The 19521-nt window shown below is 48.0% G+C and overlaps 1 protein-coding gene across 5 annotated transcripts in view; it reads left to right on the plus strand.

Annotated features, from left to right (window-relative positions):
• The first annotated feature begins 325 nt into the window (after nucleotides 1-325).
• The window catches only part of CDK5RAP2 (CDK5 regulatory subunit associated protein 2), a 154468-nt gene continuing 135272 nt past the window's right edge, over nucleotides 326-19521 (plus strand). For 2 of the 5 annotated variants that reach the window (XM_081896266.1, XM_081896267.1), the window contains exons 1-4: nucleotides 328-499; nucleotides 3436-3503; nucleotides 5385-5452; nucleotides 10414-10524. In XM_081896266.1, coding sequence (XP_081752392.1) covers nucleotides 447-499; nucleotides 3436-3503; nucleotides 5385-5452; nucleotides 10414-10524 — 300 coding nt within the window. In that variant the 5' untranslated portion in view covers nucleotides 328-446. Of the gene's footprint in view, nucleotides 500-530; nucleotides 634-3435; nucleotides 3504-5384; nucleotides 5453-10413; nucleotides 10525-19521 lie in introns of those variants that run through there. The other 3 variants (XM_081896270.1, XM_081896269.1, XM_081896268.1) reach the window with 3 other exon arrangements.

Raw genomic sequence — 19521 nt, forward strand, 5'->3', positions numbered from 1 at the left:
ACCCCTCCCCCCCACATGCCACGCCTCTTCCTGGAGAAAAAAATGCCCGTATCATGTCGTCGCTTCCTGCCGGCATGCGCCGCGTACCCGGAACAAATATGACGGCTCAGCTTCCGCCCCGCCGAAAAAAATCCCGCTTTTGCATTCACCCGCCTATCGGCTGCGACGTGCCACATAATTCCCTTAACAAAGATGGCGCTCAAAACGCCCTCTCTCAATGGAAGTAGGCAGGGAAAGATGGCGGCAGGCCATAGGGTTAACTGCGCAGCTTTTGCCAGGGCGTCTCTCGCGGCTTCATCAAGATGGCTGGGGGCGCCGCTGAGGCCGTTTGAATTCCGAGCCAGCCGCCAAACTCGGACAATAACAGCCCGGGTCGCCGCCGGGGAAGTCGCAGCAGCCGCTCGCCTGCTCGCCCCTCCTCACCTCTCTCTCCCGTGTTTCCAGCTATGGACTCGCTGCCGGGGGAAGACCCCACCTTGCCCTTGGAGTTCAGCGGCAGGTACCTGCGCGAGGGAGGCGGAGACCGTTAGAACCGTTAGATGGAGGGAGGGGGGTGGAGGAGGGCGAGGGCGAGTTGGAGTTTAATTCTGACCCTTTACTACCCGTGGCGTGTTTGCACGGGCGTGAAAAGAGGTAGGGGTGTGTGTGTGTGTGAGAGAGAGAGAGAGAGATTGAGATTGAGATTTAATACCCCCCCCCCGTGTGGGAGGAAAATAATATTCCTAGAGGTGGGGGCTTGACCGAAGAGAAGGCATTCAAGGCCAGTACCACTCTCTTCCCCTCTCCGTCCCTTCCTCTCTCCAAACCGTTATTCCCTGTTACAGTACAGTGGAGCCTCCAGCCTCAGAGGCAGTGTATCTGCGCACCGCCTTGGGGGGAGGGCATTTGAAAGAGCATCAGGTGGTTGGCTATTGTACTGTTGTTGCCGGGGAAGGCAGTGGGAGAGGTGTGTGTTGGCAAGGAATGTGTGTGTGCTTTAATCAGGGTGGATAAAAATGACTTTTAAAAATTAAAATCGTGTATTTTAAAAATTAAAATCGGATTTTTAAAAATTAAAATCGGATTTTAAAAATAAAGTGCTTTTGGAGGAAAAAATTTCTGTTTAAGTTACGTTAAGTTAAGGCTGTTCATCAGGAAATAAGGATTTAAGTTTTTCATGTGTGCTAAAACTCAGTCTAAGGTATTTTTTAAAAAAATGTTTAACCACATGAGTTAACAAACATGGATACATATAATATAATGTTATTGTTTCAGTTAAATTGTTTAAATTGCTATTAAGGAAATGTTTGTTTTTCTCCTTCCAATAAAGTACAGCAGAAAAGTTTTCCAAATATAAACAGTTAACTTATTAAACCTCACAATAATTCTATAATTATCTGTCTTATGTATTTCTAATAGCATAACCAAATCAGTAATTTTTGAAACAACTGTAAAAACTACTCTGAAAATTTATTATTTCAGAAAAGAAACCTTCATCTGGTTGTAAATATTAAGATTATACCAGCAAGAATGAGTCTTTCTGTAAAAAAATGATTTAAATCAAGTCTTCCTGACTAGTGTTTTAAATCGAATTGATTTAAATCAAATCCATCCTGGTTTTAACGACCTCCCCCACCTTAGTGGGATGAAAATAATTGTTTTCAAAGCGGGGAGGGAGCTTAACAGAAGGCATTCAGGGCCACTGTCCCCGCCCCCCACTCCTCAGTGTTACCTGTGGCTGGTGACCCTTAATGCCTTTTGTTAAGACCCCTCTTGGAAAACTATCTTTTACTCTTACTAGGGTTTTTTAAAATCACACACCCACACATCAGTGGTTTGTTGTTGAATCCATTATTACCATTATTGTATTGCTACTGGAAAAGCGGATGTGTGAGGTGTGTGCTACCAAAGATGGTTTGGTGGGTGGAGGGGGATATGTAACCCTCTTTTCCACTAGTGGGAGCAGGTCTGTGGGGGTGTGACTCTTTGTATGGCTTTTGAAGGAGACTAGGCAAATTTTTGCACCCACAATGTTGGTATTGTCCAGAAGAGTTCAGTGGAGCCTCCAGCCTCAGAGGCAAATTGCCATTAAGGCTGTCAGCCACCTCCTGACTCAGGTGTAGAAATAGATTGCTAATAAGCAAGCATGATGAGCATTTCAGCCTGGGTCCAGCACACAACAACATGGTCAAATTACTAATTCTTTCACCTCTTTCCACCTACTCCAAGGCTTCATCCTAAACAGTTTTTTAAAACAAGTAAAAGCTCTCTCTTTCTCTCTCTGTGTGTGTGGTTCTCCAAGGATTTTTCCACAGGTTACCTATTTTCTCTGCTGTTGATGCCAGTCTGCATGAAGGGGGAACTGGGTCTGAAGGGAGCTTGATTTTCAAACATTTAATAAGTGACTAATGCTTCTCTCCAGGCTTGAAAAAGCTTAAGATCCAAAAATTTATTTGTTTTTATTGAGAGAGAGATGGCAACTCTAGCTACATTGGGTTTAATCTTATGAATGTAAAGAGAGCCGTATTGAATTGGACCAAAGGCCTACCCAGCATCAAGTTTCCAAGCTTGGTTATAGTAGATGCCTCCAGAAAAGCCAGAGGTAGGGGAGTCCTTGTCCGTTGTTTCTCAAGCAATTACTGTAGTGCACTAAAAACAAAAGAGAAGTTCTGTGTCCCATGTGATACAATAGCCTTGTGGTCCAGATACTTCACATTGGAAACATATCTAGACAAAAGGAACTGACTGGGCACATTGGACCTCTCCAACTCACATGCTTCTTGAAGCACCTTGCACTCTATGATGTGCCATGACTGTTGCTTCCTTTTGGTGCACAGTATTCTTAAGTAGATTGCCAATAATATCACTTGGAACTGGAAAGGCACTCTTACAAAAACTTGGTGCTGTACTCCAAAATACGTTGTGAACAATGTTCAAACTAACCAGGTGCCAGCTGCTTTTTTTGTGACTCAGGAGTGCCTTCTTGCAATCAAGTTGATATTTCCTGTCACAAGTCTTGCTTTGCAGAAGCAGTGGTGTGAGTTTTCTGAATTTTTCCCTATGCATATTAGACAAAGAAAACTTTGTATTTGCACTGGGGAAATTTATGGTGCCCTAGAGAGTGTTCTAATTTAGCATGCTTATTTTGCTTGTATTTAAATAAAGAAATATGAAAATTTTCAACTTGCCAAGCTTCCTAAATATTATATTTGCAGTTGGTATGTTCCACTATTACAAGTGAAGTTTGGGAACAAAATTTTCTGTGAAAAAAATAAAACACTGGGCGTATATTCTGCCCCACATTTCTGGCTACAAGGTAGCTTCTTGTGTTCCTGTTTTATGTATGATTTTGAGTGATCCCAACTAAATTTGGGAAATGTACATGTGAGAGATATTGCATTGATGAGTCTGACTTCTAAAAGCTTTCCTCAAGTGAATTCTCCTGCTTCTTCCTAGTGTGAATATGGCCAAACTTCTTGATGTATCGGGAGATGAAGTCCGAATTCGTCTGGGAGGTGATGGAGGTAAAGCTATAGGAATGCCACTTACCTTCTCTTTTTTTAATTCATTGATTAGGTCTGTGTGTATAGAAAGCAAATTTGGGATGGGAAAGAAATTTCAAATGTAGACTTCGGTGCATTTCAGTTCCTTCTTCTATGCAATTGCTGAGTCCAGTGATGGTAGTCTAGTACACAGGTTCCCAGACATATTTGGGTGGCGCTGTGGGTTAAACCACAGAGCCTAGGAATTGCCGATCAGAAGGTTGGCGGTTCGAATCCCCACCACGGGGTGAGCTCCCGTTGCTCGGTCCCTGCTCTTGCCAACCTAGCAGTTTGAAAGCATGACAAAGTGCAAGTAGATAAATAGGTACCGCTCTGGTGGGAAGGTAAACGGCATTTCCGTGCGCTGCTCTGGTTCACCAGAAGCGGCTTAGTCATGCTGGCCACATGACCCGGAAGCTGTATGCCGGCTCCCTCGGCCAATAAAGCGAGATGAGCGCCACAACCCCAGAGTCATCCGTGACTGGACCTAATGGTCAGGGATCCCTTTACATTTACCTTTTACCACTTTTCAGGGGAAAAAATTTTCAGGAAAAAAATTACTCAGCGACCCCCGCCCCCCCCTGGAAATCTACCTTCTTTAGCTGAACAAACAGGAAGATGCAGGCAAATAGGCATGCCAGCTGTGTTCCACCTTCTCAGGCTTGGGTGAAGCCAAAAAGGGTTCACCCGAACCTGGGAAACCTCTTGCCTCCAACATGACTGCCAGGGAGGCGTTGTCACCATCTCGCAACGGCACCTGACCTGGCGGTAAGCACTATTATAAAACAGATGAAACATGTACATTTTTCAATTCCCGCCCTTTATGCTTCCACCGCCCCCTTATTCAATGCCCCCCAACTGCACCCAAGACCACTACTGTCCCCTGGATTGTTCCAGCACCTCCCAGGGGGAGGTATTGCCCACTTTGGGGAACACTGGTCTAGTACTTCACTCCATGCCAAATATAGCCCTCCAGACCTCCCTGTCTGACGTTGGTGACCCTCAACAGCCCTGTTGTGCACTCTTTTAGTGTGTTTGCTAGGATGGAACATGTTCTTCAGTGGTGGTAATGCTTCTTGCTTTACTGGATAGATTTAGATGGGGTGTGGGGTAGCAGTGTGTTTGCTATAGGAACCTCTGGCTTTTGTGTTGCTAGAATGTGTCTTCTTAAAGAAAAATTAGAGTCACACTTGTTGTTTTGTCTACTTTTGCTTCTGGCTGTGCCCACCACAGACACATGACACCCACACCATTGGTAATGTTGTCCATGAGAGGATATGGCCATAATACACTCCCAACCCCTGTTCTGTGTAATATCTTGTTAAGGCTAATCTCAGATAACCATGTAGGAGCTGTTGAGAGATGAGTGCAACTTCTATATCACTTTTGTGCAGCTGCAGGATTTATAGTTTATTCACTTTGTAGCTTGCTGCATAACCCAGGTGAATAATTCCGGCAAGGGAATTGAGGAACCACACAAGTATTTCTGTCAGCCCAAGGGAAATTTGTGTTTTCTTTCTCAAATATCACCCTGTCTCCATCCTGCATAGCAAACTGCCTTTTCAATTTGGGCAATGAAGGTGTTTCAGAAACAGTTTCGTGATGTTACAAAGTAAAGAAAAATAGTCACTAAAGCTTTCTGTGTATGCCTAAGCACCTGAAGTAGCGTTTCAGATCTTGGTTGGCTTGTTAAAAGAATAAAGCCTTTACAAATACTGGAATTTGATGTTGCTGCCATCCGCTCTCTGACTACCTACTTCTTTTTTAGTTTCTCTTCTTTCTTAACTGAAGGTGATGTATGCACAGTACTGAAAAGTTAAATTTACTGGAATCTGAATAAATTTTGTCTTTTGAAACTTGTAGCATTACCAGATGTGGCAGAAGACACAGTGTCACCAACTAGAGCACGGACCATGAAGGACTTTGAAAATGTGAGTGAATGACTTTTGGCCACCCAGTGAAGTGTGTAGGTTGAAGCAGACCATTTCTTGTTCAGAATATACTGAGGAAAAGGGGATTTACAAATGTGCTGTTAAGGGACTAAGCAATGACCTAACGTCCTCCATTCTTCCCCTATATTGCATATGCAGCTTCTGCTGTGCTCTTGCATACATAGTAAGTTAATCTACAAAAGTATTTTCAGTACTGGGAAAATACAGCTTGTATTTGTAGATATTTCACAAATAAATACCGCATTTTTCACCTGATAGGGTGCACCGGCCCATAGGGCGCACCTAGTTTTTTGGGGGGGAAATCAAGGGAAAATCCCCCCCCCCCCCGCAGCCATCCCCAAGCTAGAAGAGGGAGACGGAGCGCTCCGTCTCCCTCTTCTGCCTTCAGGGACAGCCTCCCTAGCAAGCTTCTCCCCACCGCCAGCTTCCAAACCAGGCCAGGGAATAGCGGGATGGCGGCGCTCCGCGTCCCCGCTGTCCCCCGAACTTGTCGGGCTGCCCGATATCTGCCCGTAGCCCGGGGTGCGCTCCGGAGCGTGCCCCGTGCTTTGGGCTGCAGGCTGCCGCCCACAAGCCTTGCAAACCCGGCGGGAACTCCTGCCGGGCTCGCAAGGCTTGTGGATAGCTTCCTGAAGCCTGGAGAGTGAGAGGGGTCAGTGCGCACCGACCCCTCTCGCTCTCCAGGCTTCAGCGAAAGCCTGCATTCGCCCCATAGGACGCACACACATTTCCCCTTCGTTTTTGGAGGGGAAAAAGTGCATCCTATAGGGCGAAAAATATGGAAAGTATGGAAAGTTTTAGATGCATATTTCTGTGGGCAGAATTAAAGGTAAATGTAAAGGTACCCCTGCCCGTACGGGCCAGTCTTGCCAGACTCTGGGGTTGTGCGCCCATCTCACTTAAGAGGCCAGGGGCCAGCGCTGTCCGAAGACACTTCCGGGTCACGTGGCCAGCGTGACATCGCTGCTCTGGCGAGCCAGAGCTGCGCATGGAAACGCCGTTTACCTTCCCGCTAGAAAGCGGTCCCTATTTATCTACTTGCACCCGAGGGTGCTTTCGAACTGCTAGGTTGGCAGGCGCTGGGACCGAAAGACGGGAGCGCACCCCGCCGCGGGGATTCGAACCGCCGACGTTTCGATCGGCAAGCCCTAGGCGCTGAGGCTTTTACCCACAGCGCCACCCGTGTCCCGTGGGCAGAATTGCTTCTGGGTAATTAAGAGTATTTACTGGTTTTGAAAATTTACAACTGAGTTTACTTCAGGGTTGCATTGAGTTCAGCGTATAAGCAAGGTCTTACAAGGATTACTATCACTTTCCCATCAATCTTATACGGCAGTTACCCCTTGCTGGGCTGGATGGTGGTGGTTGGATTTGTCTAAGCCCAGACCTGCTTGTCCTCCACTGAGGAAGTGCAACCAGAGGCATATGTACCACCAGCAGAGAGCCCCAATATGGGCCCTTCTGGGGAGGGACTGGCCAAGTCCAGGATCCTTTGGATCCTAAGCCAACCCTGGTACTGTGGCGGCATTCAGGTTTGTGTGGTGATTTGTTTGCCCTTCTGCCCTCTTTAGGAGTCCTGCAAATGTGGTGGAAGCTCTTTTGCTTTGTTAAGCTGCACTGAGCAGCTCCTGGGGTTTGGTTTGCACACCAAGCCCCATTTGAATTTGGTATGTGTGTGTCTCTTAAGCAAGATTGCTTGTAGCTTCTATTCCTACTCTAAGCCTTTCATTATACAGAAGCATGGACATCAATATTTTATTAGTAACATATTAGATTTCTCCATTTGGAAAGCATCTGGCAGACAGCAGGGATACGGGGCAATTGCCTTATTTGGATGTATGTTTGAAACTCATTCTTTTGAAAAAAGTAAATATTTTTCTTTTCCCTCTAATGCAATTTTCTGACATTTTACTCTCCTTCATTGGGGGTTAAGGTTAAGTCTCAAGCAATGAAGGACACTGGGACAGCAGACTGTCCTAAGGGTACTGTGTTTGCCTTTTTTCTGTTGTTCAGTTGATGTTTAAAATCTTCAGAGGAAGATACAGTGATGCCCCGCAAGACGAATGCCTCGCAAGATGAAAAACCTGCAAGACGAAAGGGTTTTTCGGTTTTTGCGACGCTTCGCTAGACGATTTTCCCTATGGGCTTGCATCGCAAGACGAAAGCCCATAGGGAAATCTCGGGGACCTCTTTTAAATGCTGGCGGTGGGGAGAAAAGCCTTTCCCCCCCCTCCGGACTTCAGAAGAGGTCCAGGAAGGCCGGTGGGGGCGAAAGGCTTTGCTCCCCACCGCCAGCATTTTAAAAGCCCCCGGGACAGCAAGACTTTTCCGCTGTCCCGGGGCGATCTTAAAATGCTGGCGGGCAGCAGTGCTGCCGCCCGCCAGCATTTTAAAATCGCCCCGGGACAGCGGAGGAATTCTACGCTGTCCCGGGGCAATTTAAAAGCCCCCGGGAAGGCAGGCAGGGGACAAAGACTTTTGCCCCCCGCCCGCCTTCGGAAGAGGTCCTGGACCTTTGCCTCCCCTGCCTGCCTAACCGGGGGCTTTAAAATCGCCCCGGGACTGTCCGGGGCGATTTAAAAGCCCCCGGACGGCTTTTGAAGGCAGGCAGGGGGGAGCAAAGACTTTTGCCCCCCGCCCGCCTTCGGAAGAGGTCCAGGACCTCTTCCGAAGGCGGGCGGGGGGCAAAAGTCTTTGTCCCCTGCCTGCCTTCCCAGGGGCTTTTAAATTGCCCCGGGACAGCGTAGAATTCCTCCGCTGTCCCGGGGCGATTTTAAAATGCTGGCGGGCGGCAGCGCTGCCGCCCGGCAGCATTTTAAGATCACCCCGGGACAGCGGAAAAGTCTTGCTGTCCCGGGGGCTTTTAAAATGCTGGCGGGCGGCAGCGAAGCCTTCGCTGCCGCCCGCCAGCATTTTAAGATCGCCCTGGGACAGCGGAAAAGTTGGGAAAAGCTGTCCCGGGAAGGCAGGCGGGGGGAAGCAAAGACTTTCGCCCCCGCCAGCCTTCAGAAGAGGTCGGGGGACAGACTGTCCCCAGACCTGGTCTGAAGGCGGTTCGGTTTCCATAGGAACGCATTAATTGATTTTTAATGCATTCCTATGGGAAACCGTGCTTCGCAAGACGAAAAACTCGCAAGACGAAAAGACTTGCGGAACGAATTAATTTCGTCTTGCGAGGCACCACTGTATATTTACCTGTCCCCTGTCTCTCCCGTCCCATTTAGAATGGTCTGTTCTGGGCTAAAATGGTTCTGTCAGTTTCCTACCACAAACACTGTTCTGTGTGCCACTTTCCAATGATGGATCCATTAATGCAATCAAATCACTGTCATCCATGCACATAAGTAGGCTTTTGGGAACACTGAAATTTGCATAGGTAGAAAAAGAAAACTCCAGGAACCCTGCAAGCATGCTTTGTGGTTGCCACAGAATGCTGACTACCTCTTGGGGAGAGCAGGCAGAAAACCAGAAGGGGAGGGGAAATGAAATGGTGCATGCTGTAAGAAGGCATGCCGGCTGGAATCCGGAATAGGAATGGTCCACACTGCAGTGTTTAGTCACAAGTCCAATTTGTTCTTTCTCAACAACATTTTTAAAGGAATATAAGATCTGTCAACTTAGTTGCTAACCATTATTTATGAGTATCACCAATCCCCTCTCCTACATCCCATTGGCATGAACAGGGGACTTTGAGGAGAAGAAACAGAGTGCTCTCCCATTTGTGCAGGGTGAAAGGTAAGAAACAGCAGGAGTTTCTCCTCCTGTTTGGATGGGACTCTTGCTGTTGGTTTAAACAAAGCATTGAAAATGAGACCTGCAGCATGGGGATCTATGTGATGGCAGATGTCCAGAAGCTTGTGGGCATTCTACTCCAATGGGAACCCTTGAAAAACACCTCTTGCTCTCAAATTCAACACACAGGAAGCAGTATCGGCTTCTCTTTCATATGTGAGACTGCTTGGGCAATGTGCCCAAAAATTCTCAACTTTTTAGTTCTCTCACACATATTTGTGTGAGAGTTTGCATTGTAGGCAGGGGTTTTTCAGGGGGAACTCATAGGAACTTAGTTCCAGCACCTCTCAGATGGGCACCATTGCCATTATAAGAGAATGAGGGAGATGTTTATGGTAAGTTCCAGCACCTCTTTTTCTAGAAAAATAGCACTAATTGTAGGTGTTTCTGTTTGGGGCAAATAAATGTCTGTAGGAGCACAGTGTTGGTTGCATGAAGTTTCTTGTTTGAGAGGTGCATGTTACAATGAGTTTTGTGTGTGTGTGTGTGTGTGTGAGTTTTGTGCTCATAATGACACAGAATTCATTGATTAGTTTAATCTCCAAAGAAACCTCTCAAAGTTATTTTTGTGTAGCAGCTGAATTGGTGAGGTCCCCAAATATTTTCAGTTACACTGTTTTTAATATGGTTGTGTGACATTGTTTCTGGTCCACCCTCTTTAGCAGGTGTGGGGACCACAATCTCAGGGGCCAAATGAGGCCCTCCAGGTCTCTCTCTCTGAGGCCCTTGGGACTCTTCCCAGGCCATGGCCCCATCTCAGCATGCTGCCTCGCCCCAGGCAACACTCATCAGTGGCACTACCTGTTACTTGCCTGAATGCAAGACAGAGAAGTGTATGAGTGTCTATATAAATTTGCCCGCAGAACAAAGGTAAAATTAATACTTGTTGCTCTACCCACCACTAGCATGTTTCCCTCAGGGGGCTGCCTAGGAGGCAATTTAGCCTGTAGGCTGACTGTGTTTTTCAATTCTGCTCTACAGGTAGTCTTGGAAAACACAGAACTTTCTCAACATTTTAAAAGTTTTCTCCTAGCACTGTTATATATTCCCGGATAAACTTGATGAGAGCATTTGTTTCCATCCTGTTCACATGATATTGCTGGATTGGTACAGTATGCATGTCACATGGTATTTCTCTTTTGTTATAGCAAATAATTGAGCTGCGAAAAGAGAATTTCAACCTGAAACTGCGCATATATTACCTGGAAGAGCGCATGCAGCAGAAATTTGATGGTCCCGATGAAGACATCTACCGAATTGTAGGTGTTTTTAAATCTCTTATAACTTGCTTCTGCAAATGAGATATAATTTATTTATTCATTCATTAAAGCAGTTGTAGGCTTTCTGGTTGAAGATGGTGATGAGTAAGACTGTCCTTGACCCCTGCAGTCTATTTTAATTTGTTTTTATTTTGAATAGTTTTAAACTCGTTTGGCTTAGCTGTTAAAAAAATCTGCAAAAAGAAATCAGGAAAAAGGAGTGATAAAATACAGTGGTGCCCCGCAAGACGAATGCCTCGCAAGACGAAAAACCCGCAAGACGAAAGGGTTTTTCGGGTTTTGCGACGCTTCGCTAGACGATTTTCCCTATGGGCTTGCATCGCAAGACGAAAGCCCATAGGGAAATCTCGGGGACCTTTTTTTAAATGCTGGCGGTGGGGAGCAAAGCCTTTTTCCCCCCTCCGGACTTCAGAAGAGGTCCAGGAAGGCCGGCGGGGGCGAAAGGCTTTGCTCCCCACCACCAGCATTTTAAAAGCGGTCCAGGATAGCAGGGAAGCGCTTCTCGCTATCCCGGACGGCTTTTGAAGGCAGGCAGGGGGGGCAAAGACTTTTGCCCCCCCCCGCCCGCCTTGGGAAGAGGTCCAGGACCTCTTCCCAAGGCGGGCGGGGGGCAAAAGTCTTTGCCCCCCCTGCCTGCCTAACCGGGGGCTTTTAAATCGCCCCGGGACAGTCCGGGGCGATTTAAAAGCCCCCGGACGGCTTTTGAAGCCTCCCCCCGCCGCCCGGCATCAGGGCATCGTCCCGATGCCGGGCGGCGGGGCGAGAAAGCCTCCCCCCGCCGCCCGGCTTCGGGGCATCGTCCCGATGCCGGGCGGCGGGGCGGGAAAGCCTCCCCCCGCCGCCCGGCTTCGGGGCATCGTCCCGATGCCGGGCGGCGGGGCGGGAAAGCCTCCCCCCGCCGCCCGGCTTCGGGGCATCGTCCCGATGCCGGGCGGCGGGGCGAGAAAGCCTCCCCCCGCCGCCTGGCATCGGAACCATGTCCCGAAGCCGGGCGGCGGGGTGGGAAAGCCTCCCCCGCCGCCCGGCATCGGGGCATCGTCCCGATGCCGGGCGGCGGGGCGGGAAAGCCTCCCCCCGCCTTCCGGCTTCGGGGCATCGTCCCGATGCCGGGCGGCGGGGCGAGAAAGCCTCCCCCCGCCGCCTGGCATCGGAACCATGTCCCGAAGCCGGGCGGCGGGGCGGGAAAGCCTCCCCCCGCCGCCCGGCTTCGGGGCATCGTCCCGATGCCGGGCGGCGGGGCGGGAAAGCCTCCCCCCGCCGCCCGGCTTCGGGGCATCGTCCCGATGCCGGGCGGCGGGGCGAGAAAGCCTCCCCCCGCCGCCCGGCATCGGAACGATGTCCCGAAGCCCGGCGGCGGGGCGGGAAAGCCTGGGCGCGCTTGCAACTCTCCGCAAGGAGCGCGCTGCTTGCGGAGAGGTCCGCGCCTGTCCTGGACCTTTTCTGAAGGCAGGGGGGGGGCAAAAGTCTTTGTCCCCCCTGCCTGCCTTCCCAGGGGCTTTTAAATCGCCCCGGACAGCGGAGAAGTCCTCCGCTGTCCCGGGCGATTTTAAAATGCCGCCCGCCAGAAGAGGTCGGGGGAAGGCGGTTTCCATAGGAACGCATTAATTGATTTTCAATGCATTCCTATGGAAAACCGTGCATCGCAAGACGAAAAACTCGCAAGACGAAGAGACTTGCGGAACGAATTAATTTCGTCTTGCGAGGCACCACTGTAACTAAATAGTTGTGGTGATTCAAAGGTTTAATTTGAAATCAAGTTGGGTTTGCTTTGTTGGTGTATCTGGTAGTCTCTTTCTTACCTCATGGATGTTGGCTCATAATATGGATCGGTATTGTTTTATTGATGCTGTTGCTGTAGGTTTGTCATAGCCTTTCACTAGAGCAGTAAACTTACATCAAAGTATTTGTATCCTACCCTTCTGGTGCAAAATCACTACCCAGGTTGGCTTACAAAAATTACAAATTTATATAAACAATATATAAAACAAAGGACTAAGGAGTGTGCTTCAGCAGTTAAAACCAACAAATGAAAACTTCACATACAATACTATCTTGCCAGAAGAAAACAAAATCTTGGCGAAATACATCAAGGGAGGAGGGTGTTAATCACACTTCATGGAATGAAGTCTTCCATAATTTGGTTGCAGCCACTGATAAGGCCCTCAGTGTCTTGTTCCCCTCAGTCATGGTTCTTGGTCAGCAGAGGAGTAGAGCATACAGGAAAGGCTTAAGTCCTCCTGGAGGAAGAGTCAGCACTGATTGACTAACAAGAACAACAACAACAACAAGAACAACAACACCACTTTATTATTTATATGCAGCCAATCTGACTGGGTTACCCCAGCACTCTGGGTGGTTGGGTGATGCTGACCATCTGGAAGGGAAGGAAACCTTACTGTAATTGCCAGTCTTTGTTCTTAAACTTAATCAGTTCTGGAAGTCTGTTCCAAAACCAAAGCGTTCCAAAACCAAGGTGCGCTTTCCATAGAAGGTAGTGCAAATGGATTAATCCGTCCCAGACTTTTAAGAACAAGCCCTAAAATAGCAATTTAAAATGAATTTTACTGTCTAACACAGGAGTCGGCAACGTGTGGCCCATGGGCTGGATGCAGCCCACAAAGACTGTTTTACCGGTCCCTGAGCCGACCCCAAACCAAGCCGCCCGCTTGGTGAGTCCTCTGTGTGCGGCGCTAAACTGGCGCAGCGCAGGGACTCACTGAGTGGCTGAGCATGTGCGTCTGTGCACGTGCACATACTGGAAATCGCTTTTGCAGATGCCCAGATGCCTAGAAATTGTTTCTGCGCCGGCACATTTTTTGGCATCTGGGCATGCGCACAAGTGATTTCCGGTGGTGCGGACATGCACAGACTTGATTTCCGGCATCATGCTGTGCTGGTCCGGCTCATGGACAATCTCCGTGGGAGTGATCTCGTCCATGGCCGGTAAGCCCTGCCGACCCTGATCTAACGAGACCATTGAGCCATAAAATGAAAGCAATAATCAACGTACTGTACTCTAAAATAAAACAGTATCATAGATGATTTTTAAAAAATAAATTAAAATTCTTACCTGAACTGATGATAGTCATTGTTTGGATGGGAGGCTTTTATCCATTTCCTCAGTCACACAATCAGTCAGTAGCTGAACTGGGTTCCACACAGTCTCAAAAACAAATTAACTGAAAAAGCCTCAAAAACAAAAAAAGCAAAATAAATAGCAAAAACAAAAGCACCAAATATAAGCTCTAAATATCACCTCAGAACACTGCAATTGGAAACGGAAGACTTGAATTGCAATGGGGGGACACAAATTAGCAGCGCAACAGTAAAAATGGAAACAGAAGATTTCAGTTGAAATGGGCAGACATAAATCAGCAGCGCAACAGTAAAAACGGAAGCTCAGGAATCAAAGCAGAGCACATTCAACTTTCAAAGCAAAGTTTGCAAACTGGAACACTGACTTCTGGGTTTGCAGCGTTTGAGTTTCAAGTTGTTTGGGAACTAAGCTGTTCCAAAATTAAGGTACCACTGTACATGTGGAAAGGATCTAGGGGTCTTCGTGGAACACAGTCCCACTTCTACTCTTTGATGGCCTGATTCAATAAAGCCATTCTCCATGGCCACTCATGTTGTGGCTGGGTTACTTCAGCCCCTGTACAGCGTGTCTGCAGTCCTTGATACATTTGCTTGGGGATTATTCCCCTCTGGATACAGCAGGATTTCTGAGTAAAGAGGTGCAGGACTGCACTCTGTGTGTTCTTTTATTTTTGCAAGCCAGTTATTCTCATTCTAGTTCTGGATTTGCTTAAACATAAATTCCCGGGTGTTAGCATGCCTTTGTAATATTTCAGCTATGAGATGTACGGTAATAAGGGGTTTTGAATGACCTTTGTATGATGTGTAGGATTACTTCTTAAACGATGCTGTTTCAGTACTAAAATAAAACAATTTCATTACTAGGAGTTCTAATCAAAGAGCTTCCTTCCTACTTAATTTAAATTGCTTGTTCGGTCTGACACTTTTATCAGTAAAACAAAGGCTTTCAGAAATTACATTATAATCCTTGCACATCAAACTGCAGCAGAAAGATGATCCATGTTAATATAAACTGTCTACTTCTCTTGCTTGCATTTTCTTTTGCTTCTTTGTTCTGTAAGGCCATACAGAGAAATGATCAAATGAATGCTAGAGATAATATCCTATTTAACAAAAAATCCAGCTGCTGATTCCCTGTAGTGAGTGCAATTTTTGCAGCTGCTAACTACTGTTCGTTTTGTGGATGTTTTGCCTGGCATAATTCAGATATCATATCAAACCTTGGTTTGTGCTAACCATAGACCAGAACCCAAATCATGGTTTGAGCTTGCAGACAAGGAATGGCCAATTCATAATTTCGAGCTGCTTGCCTGCTTTTATCCTCTCAGCCCCAGCATCCTAAACTAAATGTCCTAATGCAACAGCCTATGTAGGTGGAGCATTACTTGTAACAATGGAGTACAAGTCATGTTTCTCAGAATGCATCTCAAACCATGGTTCTGATTCTGGTTTGCTGGTGAACTGTAAACATTTCTTTGTCACTATGGGCAGGCAGCATCCAAGAAGAAGCTTCAGTTTTAAAATTGATTTATTTGTGGCTTTTGCATGCCACCCCATAACATAGTTGTCTTGGCAGCTTACAACAAATAAGTAATAAAAGGTGGTTTGTAACCACCTAAGCATATTAATGTTGAAACCTGTATCACCATAGCTCAGTGATCAAGGACTCACTTTGCATGCAGAAGGTCCCAGGTCCAATCACCAACATTCCTCAGCTGGGAATGTCTCCTGCCTGAAACCCTGGAGAGCTGCTGCCAGTGAGTGTGGACCTATTGGTCTGACTTGGTATAAGGCAGCTTCCTGTGTTTCTAACTCTTTACTAAAATGAGAACAGAGAACACATGGGAAGGCAAGACATACTCTCCAACTAGGTTCCTAAGCATATTTGCTTCAGAATACATGAGTTACCAGTTCTACCGTATGTTTAAAAATCTGGTCAAGCATTCTCTACATCAGGGGTCAGCAAACCTTTTCAGCAGGAGGCCGGTCCACTGTCCCTCAGACCTTGTGGGGGGCCGGACTATTTTTTTTGGGGGGGGAATGAACGAATTCCTATGCACAAATTTGTGGGGCAGGCCCCACAAATAACCCACAGATGCATTTTAAAAGGACACATTCCATGCAAGAGCACCAGGTAGCCCAGACAGTATTGTAGATGATAACATTTAAAATTATTATTATTTTCTTACCTGCACTGATGATAGTCATTGTTTGGGTAGGGGGTCCTCTCCTGCATTGTGGCCTGCTGGGCCTCCTGCTGCCGGCACCTCTTCCGCGCTTCGGGGGTGGGATGGGGGGCCCTCCTGCCGGCAGTGGAGGCCAGATCACTGCCACGCAGTCAGCGGGGAGAGCTCCTGCCTGCTCACCCCACCCTCTGTCTTTCCCCTCCCCCTGTAAATCTCTCGCCCCCCCCCCCGCCCTGGGTGGTGCCTCTTTTTCCCGCCAGCGGCACCTCTGCCTCCTCCATTTCCTCCTCCTGCACCTCCTGAAGGAGGACTTCGTGCGAGAATGTGTGGCGGCTTCCCTCTTTTTGTCTTTTTTTCCAGGGAGCTCAGACAGTGGCCAGGCCAGGTTAAAGACCCTCGCAGGCTTGATCTGGCCCGTTGACTGTAGTTTGCCGACCCTGCTCTACACGCTGGGCTTCACTTCTGCTTAGGTTTAGCATTTTTAACTGTTCTTAGCTACGATTTCTGTGTTAATCCCATGATTTGGTGTCCTTATGATGTTGTGTCCCTGTGATTTTTCCCTATTTCTACCTATGATTAATCAAAATATAATTTATCAGATACACACACACAAGGTTTTTTAGTCCCACACAGCTCCCACCATCTTCTGAGTGGGAGGTAACATTTTTCAGCTCCTTTGGGGGTGGCCTCTTCTGCTGTCAGGCACCTTGGGAGAGCCTTTTCTTTCTCTAGCCTCTGCTCGTTTCCTTCTGGAGCAGGGAGCCCTTTAGCTACAAGTGCCTGTGTGTGTGGATGCTGGGCCAGATGGTGAGTGGGGAAGGCTCAGACTGTAGGTATATGCACTCTAGGGCAAGGGTAGGACCAGACCTGCCTCCTGCCCGCCAGCCTCTCTGTCCATGGGTGCATCGCGGGGCTTTAGCCGGAGCTTGGCGTGCTTGCTGGCCCCGCGCCTGGAGCCTGGCTTGGTTCTGCTTCTGGCGCGCTCAGCGGTTGCGCTCGAGCAGGTGGAGTGTGAGCTGCGCGCTGCCTGCCCAGCGTTCTGCATGTGCAGCCTGCCCACCGACCTGGCCTCAGACAATGGGCCACAGTGCATGGTGCACGCCGCCTGGGAGCTCTGCGGGGACAGGCCGATGTAGTAGCTGCTGCTTGTCAACAATACTTAGCGCTGAGATGTCTCCTGAGCACATGCAGAGTGCATTCCTCCTCCAGGTCTGGAAGCAGCTGTGGGACCGGCATGCAGGGTATTTATATTTTTCAAAATGTAGTCCGCCGCCCCCAAGGTCTGGGGGACAGTAGACTGGCCCCCTGTTGAAAAAGTTAACTGACCCCTTCTTTCAATGGTATCTTAAGCCTGGGAAATATGAGGGGCACTCATTAAAGATTTCCCCTGAGGACTGAGGGGACTGAGACAAACGAAACTGGGCACAGTTATTAGTCCTTCTCTGCATAGCTACCAGCAAGAGTCACACATTTCTCCCATTGCTTTATGCAGCTGTGGAGACCTCATCTGTAGAAGTTGGCAGGTTGCATAAGAAACCATGACTTGTCCTCAGAAATCGGCATTTCATCGTCTGGAAAAAGCTTGCCCTTCAAAAATACCTTCATGGTTGGAAAGAGGTGGAAGTCAGAGTGCAAAGTTGGGAGAATAACAGGGGTGAGGAAGGATTTCATAGTCACAGGACCGTGCTTCTGTCTGAGCAACATATGAGTTATGAATTGGGGCGTTAACCCTGCAGGAGGCAGACGCCTTTGGTCAGCATACCACACCTTTCAATTCTGATGGCCTTCAGCAATTTCTGCAGCAGTAGTATGGTATCCTTTGTCAGGAAATCCATCATCACTACTCCGCGCTGGTCCCAAAAGACCATGAGCATGACCTTGCTGGCTGACAGTTGGATACATGCTTTCATTGTTTGGATTGGGATTTAGTCTCTGGGTCATAATGATGGACTCATGTTTCATCCTGAGTAATTAGTCTGGCGAAGAAGTCATCATGGTTTTCGTGACACATGGCCAAAAGAGCCCGGGAGCATGTGACTCGTTCCTTCTTCTGGGAAGGCATCAGCAGCCAGTGAATCCACTGTGCAGACACCTTTCCCATGTGCAAATGGTCATGGATGATTTTTTTCTACAGAGCCCACACTGATCTTGACATCTGCAGCTAGTTGGCAAATGGTTATGCAGTGATCCTCCAAAATGGCAGCCTCTACTTGCTGGATGGTATCTTCATCAATCACAGACTTTGGTTGCCCAGGAATGGGAACCGTTTCCCCCAAAGTCCAACCACACTTGAACTGATGATGCCATTTCTTGACTACGCCATACGATGGGGCATCCTCCCCATAAGTCCCCTTTCATCTCATCTAATGTCTCCCATGGTGTGTGCCCTTTCAAGTACAGGAACCTGATGACCACTCTGCATTATCAGACATTACTCCACGTTAGTACCTGTAGCAGAGAAACTATTAGTAGTTCAGAGCTACAAATTACCACGTTGCCTATGGAGAGATGTATCATTATACATGTGCAATGTCATCCTCCTACGATAACTGGAAGTGGGTCAGGGGAAATCTTTAATGAGTGACCCTTGTATTAGAAAATAAGGTTCAAGGGGATAGATATATTTTGGAGATGTAATAGTAGTAATATTGAAGACCTGCAGATAAGACAGCAATGTCTGTGAATAAATGGATGAATGCTTGTAAGGCAACAGCTGTTGATATTGGCTGCCTTTGAACCTACCGTATTTTTCGTCCTATAGGACGCACTTTCCCCCCTCATAAATGAAGGGGAAATGTGTGTGCGTCCTATGGGGAAATGCAGGCTTTCGCTGAAGCCTGGAGAGCGAGAGGGGTTAGTACGCACCGACCCCTCTTGCTCTCCAGGCTTCAGGAGAGCCCCACCGCCAGCCCCACAAACTCGGGGGACAGCGGGAGGCGCAGCGCGCCTTTCCCGCTGTCCCCCGACTTGGTTAGAAGGCGCGGGGGGGGGGGGGAGAAGCCTGCTCCTCCCTGTCGCTAGTCCCGCAAACTTGGGCTTCCCCCTCCCCCAGCCCTGCAAGCTCCCATGGCTCTGGGTCCCGTTCTAGGGGCTGGGGGAGGGGGAAACCCGGGCTTCCCCAGCCCCGCACTTGGGGGGGAAAATATTTTTTCCCCTTTATTCCCCCCCCCAAATCTAGGTGCGTCCTATGGGCCGGTGCGTCCTATAGGGCGAAAAATACGGTAATTTACTTAGTGGGATTCTTAAGCAACCAGAGGTGATAGTTTAGCTAAATACTGAAGATTGGTTTGAATGGATTTGGATTGCTCTCACTGTGGTTAAGCTCTCGCAACTGCTGAGGCTCAGGGGAGCAAGATGGTTTTAAATTACAATTCTTTGCAATGTTGGAACATATTTGAACAGTGTTTGAATGTAAAGTATAATTAAATGAACTGTATCAATTCAAATCTTCAGTCTGAGTCTTCTCTGTATGTATACAAGGGAAGGGCTGTTGCTTTTTTGTGTTTCATATGGGCTCCCCACAGTCATCCCCACAATGACTAGGGTGCTGGACCAGATGGGCCTTTGGTCTTATCCAGTAGGGCTCTTCTGACATTTGTATATGTCCTTGGCTCTCCTCCCACTTTTCTTAATGGGAGTATTTTAGTATCCCCTTAGAATTTATGAGTTTGTTGAAATTGCCATCTTAAGAAGA

The sequence above is a fragment of the Podarcis melisellensis genome (assembly GCF_964234715.1).
Source record: "Podarcis melisellensis genome assembly, chromosome: Z".
In the NCBI taxonomy this organism is placed as follows: Eukaryota; Metazoa; Chordata; class Lepidosauria; order Squamata; family Lacertidae; genus Podarcis; species Podarcis melisellensis.